Genomic DNA, 8,115 nt, shown 5'->3' on the forward strand with positions numbered 1-8,115 from the left:
TCCTCTTACAAAGCAGCTGCCAGCTCTTCACTGGGAGCATCAATAATTAAGGGTGAGTGGAGTTCGTTACCAATGAATGAATGAATGAATGGATGGATGGATGGAGTGGTTTGGGATGCGCTGGCATCGGTTTGTTTGCAAAGGGGTCAGAGCTGCTTTGGGTGGTGACTGGGCTCCTGATGGTGTGAACTGGCCGTACTGGGGAGTCTCAAAGGGGTGGTCCAGCCACCAAATGGAGTTCGATTTTGTGAGGCCAAAGAGGTGGCTGAAATCCCTGCTGTTGATGTGATGGGGTCAAGCAGAGAAATTTGGGGGGAACATTGCACTATCTGGGCATCCCTCCCTCTCCAGCCTCTGTTTATTTACCACCTCTCAGAGCTGCTTCGAAAAAAATAAGTTTCAAATTCCAATTAAAATTTTCCTTGGAAATGTTGACAGCAGCAGGGCGGCGGGAGGGACAGATGTTGTTTTTCTCCCAGCTTTGCTAACAGCTTTATTCGCTGCTGACCCTCGCCAGCAGCGCAGAGACGAGTGGCCGAGGCTTGGGCCCCCCTTCCTTGCATATCCTGGAGGTCCCGGCAGTGATGGTGTCCAGCAGTGATGGGGTCCCAGCCCCCTTTGGTGCCTGCGGTGTGGTGTCACCGTCCCCATGCTGCCAGGAGGGATGGTCCACTCCAGTGAGCCTAAGTTTGGGAATTCAGTGTGGGAGGCCTTGAGGGGGTGTGCACAACAGCAAGGGTAGGGATGCAGGTACTGGCTGAGAGAAATAGGTATTTTTATTATTTTTTGTATAGAAATTTTTCTTATTATTTTTATATATAAGGAGACAGACAGTGATGGAGAGCAAGGGTTTGAGAAGTATCAGGCGGGAGCCCCATGTGAGGGGTCCTGGGACCCTCTTCCATGGCTTTTCCCAACACCGGCTCCAAGAGATGCTGTGCCATGGGATGGCACAGAAATGTGCAGTGGCTCATGCTGGTTCCACAGCGTGGGCCCAGGGTGGCTCCCAGCACAGCTCAGCAATGCCGAAATCTCCTTCCCCGCTCCCAGCATCGCAGACGGTGGCCACTGGGATCTCCTCATCTTTCTCCCAGGGACTGAGACCCAGTGCCCATCCCGAAGCTCAGCACACCACCAGATGGGACCTGGAGTCAGACGCCGGATTAAACATTGAGAGGGGGATTAGGAGGGATTAATCCAGATCAGTGTCCAACCAGGGGCTGGAGCCGGGGCTTTATGTACTCGGTAAATAACCTCTTGCATCGCTTTGCCCAGGGCTGGGCTCACCAGCTCTGTGCCAGCTGTTTCCCAAGCTGGCTGGGGTGGATTTTAGGGAGTCCTTGCCTTGATCCCCATCACGGGGAGGAGATGCAAACAGTCGGGAGCCAGGACCTTTGTTGGTCTCTGGCCGCCTGTGCGAGGGCAATGCCTGGCCGTGCTCCAGCGCTTGGCCCCTGTGCATGGGCTGGGATGGAGCATGAGCTGGGGGGGTCCGGGGCCCCCAGCCCCATGGCTCCTGTCTGGCACAGCCCTGGCTGCTTCACCTGGTGATGGCGGGGACGTGGGGAGAGGCTGAGCAAGGGCTCATTAACACAGCGAGGGCTTCTCCATCCCGGCTGCAGGTGCAGGTCTGTACCAGTTCTTGTGGGCTGTGTCCTGGTGGTCGTGGGTAGATTTCTGGGGGGAGAGGCTGGGTTTCGGCCAGGATGGGCTGCAGAGATGCTGGATGCTTGGGCGAGGAGCTGGGTGCCCTGGGCATGGCTCAGGGGAGTGCTCAGGGATCCCCTTCTTGCTGCCCCGTCTCCTAATTGCAATTAATATTCTTACCATGCTGTGCACTGGGGTGTGATGGAGGGGTATGGAAAAGGGAAGGGAGGGATGGGGACAAGAAGGAGGGAGCAGGGAGACGGAGGAGAGCAGCATCCTTATCTCCCCAGGCAGATAAAATGAAGCTGCTTCTGCGCTGACAGTACAGGAGTTGTTGGGAGTTTTAGGAGCTGAAAGAATCGCTTAATTGTGTCCTTTTTTTAGCTCTGGGGAGATAAAAGGCAAAAGCCCCCAAGTCTCCCCCTGTTCCTGTCCCACCTCTTTTATATTGGGCTCCCAGGGAGGGACTGGGGGTGCTCCTGTCCCTGCCAGCCTGGGGGGGAGGCCCTGCTGCCCTTCCCAGGGGGTGTCTCGGAGGAGCCAGCTGCTTTGTGAGTGGGGTTTCACTGGGGGAACCCCCAAAACAACCCCTGTGGTGCCCTCCCAGGGTTGAAAGGCTTTGCTGATGCTTCTGCGCCAGCTCTGTTTCCACTGCTCCAGCACACAGGAGGCTCCAGGGGGCTTCAAACCCCTCCTGAGGGACTTCAAACCCCTCCTGGGGGGCTTCAAACACCTCCTGAGGGGCTTCAAACCAACCCCAGGGGCTTCAAACCACCCCCAGGGACTTCAAACTGCCCTGCAGCCTTGGGCAGCTTTTGTTTGCTTTTTTGGGCAGCTGCACTTCCTGGCCTTCCCGTCCTGCTCTGCCCATGAAGCCGCTGCTTCCCACGCTCCTGGCGGCGGGGGCTGAGCCAGCGCTGCCCCAGTGCCTCCCAGTACCTCCCAGTACCGCTGCGGTGGCAGACACCTGTCATGAAATGGGTCATTTCCCAGCGTGGCATCACTGCGGCGCAGGGACAGCAAGCAGGAGGGCTGTGTGTCCCCAACCTCCAGCTCCTCGCTGTCACCACAGGTGGGGTTTGGGTGCCACAGGGAAAGATCTTTTGGGGGCCACCGGGCTCTTCTGATGCTTTTTGGGGGTCTTGGTCTTCTGACCATTTTGTGGGGGTCTGCGCTGGGACAAAACTACCCCTGGGGAGGGCATAACTGAGAAGCAGGGGGTGCCATTTCCCCTGTGACAGCAGGGGACACCCGTCCTGTGGGTATAGGCACTCGTACAGACTGGTTCAGGCACTGCTCATCCCACTGTGGCACCCAGTAAGGCAGGATTGGGTTCCCTCAAAGTATCTCAGTGGTGTGAGGATCCGGGCACCCATTTCAGATATTTTTTAATTTATTTTTTATGTATTATCTCAGAGCAGAAGTCGTTAGTGAGGCAGAGCAATAAAAAACAATTCCCTCTGAGTTGGCTCATTAACGGAGGCCAAGGACGGAGCAGCCGCTGTGCTCCCCCCTTGCTGGCAAAGCCAGGGGGAACATGGGCATGGCAGAGACCCCTCATGGCCCTTGGACCCCTCTTTACCCTGCAGGGTCCATCTTTCCCAGCTGGGTGGAGGTAGGTGGGGGTCCTGTGCCCATCCCTGGGCACGTAGCACTGAGCATCAGGACAGAACTGGCCCTTCTGGGCTAAAAATCCATTCATTTCCATCTTGCCCTTTTTTACCTCTTTTTTTTTGACTCATTTGCCTTAATTAGTCCCATTAGGTGAGCTTAATTACCTGAGGTCAGGTGCAACCCCAAGGTGGGTGCGCTGAGGTGTTGTGCTATAGAGGCTGTAAGGACCGTGGTGCATTGGGGTGTTGTGCTATAGGGATCACGGTGTGTTAGGTTATTGTGCTACAGGGGCTGTAGGGCCTGCAGTGTGTTGGGGTGTTGTGCTATAGGGATTATGGTGCATTGAGGTGTTGTGCTATAGGGAATGTGTGTGCTGGGGTGTTGTGCTATAGGGAACTTGGTGCATTGGGTTGTTGTGCTATAGGGACCGTGGTGTGCTGGGGTGTTGTGCTATAGGGATCATGATGTCTTAGGTTATTGTGCTACAGGGGCTGTAGGGCCTGCAGTGTGTTGGGGTGTTGTGCTATAGGGATTATGGTGCATTGAGGTGTTGTGCTATAGGGAATGTGTGTGCTGGGATGTTGTGCTATAGGGCCTACAGTGTGCTGGGGTGTTGTGCTATAGGGACCATGGTGCTTTGGGGTGTTGTGCTATAGGGACTGTGGTGTGCTGGGGTGTTGTGCTATAGGGATCACGGTGTGTTAGGTTATTGTGCTACAGGGGCTGTAGGACCTACAGTGTGTTGGGGTGTTGTGCTGTAGGGATTATGGTGCATTGGGGTATTGTGCTATAGGGACCATGGTGCGTTGGGGTATTGTGCTATAGGGACCATGGTGCGTTGGGGTGTTGTGCTATAGGGGTAGGGTCCGTGCTGCATTGGGATGATGCGTTGGGCTGTTGTGTTGGAGTGATGCGCTGAGGCACGCACACCGCGCCAGCCCTTAGCAACAAGGATGCTACATGGCAACGTGGTCCCAGCTGCCCTGTGGTGCCGCGGGGAGGGGGAGGCAGCAATTTTCCCCCTTGGCTAAATCAATTTTCTCTTATATTTATATTCTCCAGACAACGCATGTCCTGGGGTGGGGGGACCAGATTCCCCTCGAGTTTTCCCAGGGCTGTGCAAGGATGGGGAGCCCCAAAAAACAGCTTCTACAGCCCAAAAACCGGCATGCTGTGAACATGGGGGAGAGGAGATGGGGTCTTTGCATCAGCTCCTGCTCACTGCAGCTTCCTCACCTACTGCAGCTTCCTCACCCACTGCAAACCCCCCCAGGCCCCATGAATGGGGCCATTGGATGCCCTGGTCCAGGCTTGGTCCAGCCTCGCTTCGCTCTCCTGATGGAGGATTTTAAGTGTTTGCGCTGCCAGCGCGCTTTGTGCTCAAACAACAACAAAACTAAGCAGTCAATTTTCCAGCAATTAGCTACAGCGAGAACATTTCAAGTCCTAGAAAACCCCGCCCTGCAGGATTAATTAAATCCTCCAATTAATGTCTAATTTAAATGATGATGATGGCTGTTATCATTTCATATTGATTTTTTTTCTTTTTTTTTGGTCTTAAAATAGAGCCGCTGTCCCTTCCATGCTGCCTTTTCCACACCCCAGGAGCTGTTTGTTCCCTCTGTTTGATTTGCCAACGTTAAACATGTGTCTGGAAAATTGAGCCTTGTATTTCGGGGAGGGAGGGTTTTGGGCAGCGCTCGGTACCTGTGGCAATGGGTCTCGGCTGCGTGTTGGGAGACGTTTGTGCAGAAAAACCTGTGATTTTATAACTTTTATGCAGCGGATATACACTTGGCCGTGTGAAATTGGACTCCTGGCATATTAAATTTTTACTGCTATAAACCCAAAGCCATTACTTTCCCCCTGACTCCAGCAGCCATAAACCTTGCCGCTGCTTTGCTTCCAGAATAAGCCGAGCATTTATGTTTCCCGGGAGCCGGTTCATTGGCGTAATGGATGTGTAACCTCCTGTAATTGCGAAGGTTATTCCCGCGCTCGCATGCAAGCCCTGACTCCGGCACCAGTGAGCAAGAGCTGGTTTTATTTCCAGTGGGTTTTTTTGGGGGGAATGACTCAAAAATGCTAGGAATGGCACTGGGAAGTGGTGAAATCATTGGGAAGCCAGAACTGAGCATCCCTGGGTGCTCGGCCTCACCCGAGCTGCTCCATCCCAACCAGGCTTCAGAAAGTGCAGGAGCAGCTCCAGGACACGGGTGTGGGCACCCAGCATGGTTCCCCCCTCACCTCTCCCCTCTCCCCTTCCAGACCAGGAGCTCGCGGCACTCCCAGGGCACCCAGCCCGGCTTGGCCGATCAAGCTAAACTCTCCTTTGCCTCGGCCGAATCCCTGGAAACCATGTCGGAAGCGGAGCTGCCCCTGGGGTTCAACAGGATGAACCGGTTTCGGCAGAGCTTGCCCTTGTCCCGCTCCACCAGCCAGACCAAGCTGCGATCGCCAGGTACCCGCGGTGCCGGGATGGGATCCCTTTGGATTTGCCATCTCCAGGAAGATACGCAGGAAAAGCTCATTGCTCTCTGCTCCCTTTCCTTCCAGGGGTCCTTTTCCTTCAATTTGGGGATGAGACCAGGCGCGTCCACATCACCCACGAGATCAGCAGCATGGACACCCTGCACGCCCTCATCGTCCACATGTTCCCCCAGAAGCTCACCATGGGGATGCTGAAGTCTCCCAACACCGCCATCCTCATCAAGGACGAGTCGCGCAATGTCTTCTATGAGCTGGAGGATGTCCGGTGAGGATGGGGCTCAGAAATCCCCCATGGATTGAGTTTCTCTTTCTTTAGGATCATCACAAGCAAGGAAATTGGTGGGATGAAAGCAGAAGAGGGCCGTGGGTGCAGTCCTTGGATGCTCACAGCTCTGTTTCTCCTTTCAGTGACATCCAGGACAGAAGCATCATTAAAATCTACCGAAAAGAGCCGCTCTACGCATCCTTCCCGGCCTCGCACATCACCAATGGTGACCTGAGGGTAAGGGGGTTGGGGGTGTGGGTGCATCCAGTGGACTGGGACCAGTAGAGAGGGAAAATTATGGAGATGGGGACTGGTAATTGCTGGTGTTTGTGGCAGGAGGAATGGCTGCGATTCGTCTTGGCCGGTTGCAGCGTTGTTAAGTGTTACTCTAAGAGAATGGATGTTTGGAGCCTGGCAGCAGAGTAATAAACATGATAATTAGGGGATTCATCAGAATAAATCATCCCGGGAATGCAGGAGCTGCCAGCAGCCAAGGCCAGAAGATGTAGGAGTTTGGTCCTTGGGAGATGCAGCGAGGCAGGGTCCTCCCATGCAGAGCCAGGGCAGGGGGAGGCAGCCTGCAGGGACGCTGCTGACCCCCCCTGCCCGTTTCCACAGCGGGAGATGGTGTACACCTCCAGGGAGTCGTCGCCCACCCGCCGCCTCAACAACATGTCCCCGGCATCCCCCCTCACCTCCGGCTCCCCGCCGCCCGTGCTGCAGTCCTCCTCCCCGTCCCGCTCCCGCATGTCCTACAGCGGGGGTCGCCCACCCTCCTATGCTGGCAGCCCTGTCCATCACGGTGAGCGTCTCTCCACCCTCCCCCCGGCCCAGGGGGTCTCCCCCAGCCCCAGCGCCATCCTGGAGCGCCGGGACGTGAAACCAGACGAGGACCTGGCGGGGAAGAACGTGATGCTGGTGAAGAACGAGGGGCTGTACGCCGATCCTTACGGCATGGTGCACGAGGGCCGGCTCAGCATCACCTCCACACAGTCCCTGGCCGGCATGGGAGACCCTTTTGGCTACTCGGGTGGGTTGTACAAGCGAGGATCTGTACGCTCGCTCAGCACCTACTCGGCAGCCGCCCTGCAGACGGACCTGGGGGACCGCCTCTACCAAACCAATGCACCCATCTACAGCGACACGTACGGCCCCGGTCTGGGCTTCCGCATGCCCCCCTCGTCCCCGCAGAAGATGGCCGAGGGGCGGCTGGTGGACATGCAGCCAGGGCAGAGCCCGCACAGCCCCTACTCGGGCCCCCCCAGCCGTTCCTCGCCCGTCCGTCAGTCCTTCCGCAAGGACTCCTGCTCCTCCGTCTTTATGGACAGCCCCGTTAACAAACCACGCAACCCCAGCTCCTCCGGTCCTCCGGAGCTGTTTCCTGGCCCTGGTGATCGCCCCCTTTCAGGGTTCGGCTCCCCTGGACCAGCCAAGGACACGGAGACGAGGTGAGATGGGGTGCGGGAGAAACCTCCCTGTGAATAGGAGCTTTGCTGCTGGGGTGGTCATCTGTTGGTGGAGGGAGAGGTAGAGGAAGAGCAGAGGAAGGCTTTGTCCCACCAGGATGGGAAATGAGGCCCCAAATTGTGCAGGGCTGAGGGGAGCAATTGGGGGTCTTTGGAGGCAAGAACAGAGAGGGAATTCAGGGGAGGAGGGGTGTAGCAGTGCTCCCACCTCCCCAGTGTACCTCCTGGGGCCAACAGGGACCCCATGGGTGGGTGCAGATGAGGCCAGGACAAAGTTGGGGGTGTCCGTGGTGCTGGAGCCGGGTCCTCACCTGTCCCCTGTCTCTGCAGAGAGCGGATGGAGGCGATGGAGAAGCAGATCGCCAGCCTGACGGGGCTGGTGCAGAGCGCACTGCTCCGCGGCTCTGACGCTGAGACCCCCAGGTGAGGAGCAGGAGGGTCGGCATGGGACCCCTGGGGTCATCTGCGGGGAGGGGGGACTCCCTGATACAGAGACTGGGGGGTCCTGCACCCCTCCAGGTGGACACCAGTCCCCACCGTGCCCCTGCAACCCTTGAGCTGGGACAACAGAGGCGCCTGGTCCCCACTCACTCCCCTCCTCTCTTCCATTGCAGTGAGAAGACAGAAGCCACC

General features: G+C 56.7%; 1 protein-coding gene across 1 annotated transcript in view; it reads left to right on the forward strand.

Annotated features, from left to right (window-relative positions):
* Positions 1 to 5,529: 5,529 nt before the first annotated feature.
* The window catches only part of SRCIN1 (SRC kinase signaling inhibitor 1), a gene marked incomplete at its 5' end in the record, with an annotated part of 14,089 nt that continues 11,503 nt past the window's right edge, over positions 5,530 to 8,115 (forward strand). Inside the window, 6 exon segments of the mRNA XM_010180988.1 lie at positions 5,530 to 5,722; positions 5,818 to 6,016; positions 6,160 to 6,253; positions 6,635 to 7,464; positions 7,813 to 7,900; positions 7,902 to 7,984. Coding sequence (XP_010179290.1) covers positions 5,530 to 5,722; positions 5,818 to 6,016; positions 6,160 to 6,253; positions 6,635 to 7,464; positions 7,813 to 7,900; positions 7,902 to 7,984 — 1,487 coding nt within the window.

This window comes from Mesitornis unicolor, unplaced genomic scaffold (genome assembly GCF_000695765.1).
Source record: "Mesitornis unicolor isolate BGI_N332 unplaced genomic scaffold, ASM69576v1 scaffold14590, whole genome shotgun sequence".
In the NCBI taxonomy this organism is placed as follows: Eukaryota; Metazoa; Chordata; class Aves; order Mesitornithiformes; family Mesitornithidae; genus Mesitornis; species Mesitornis unicolor.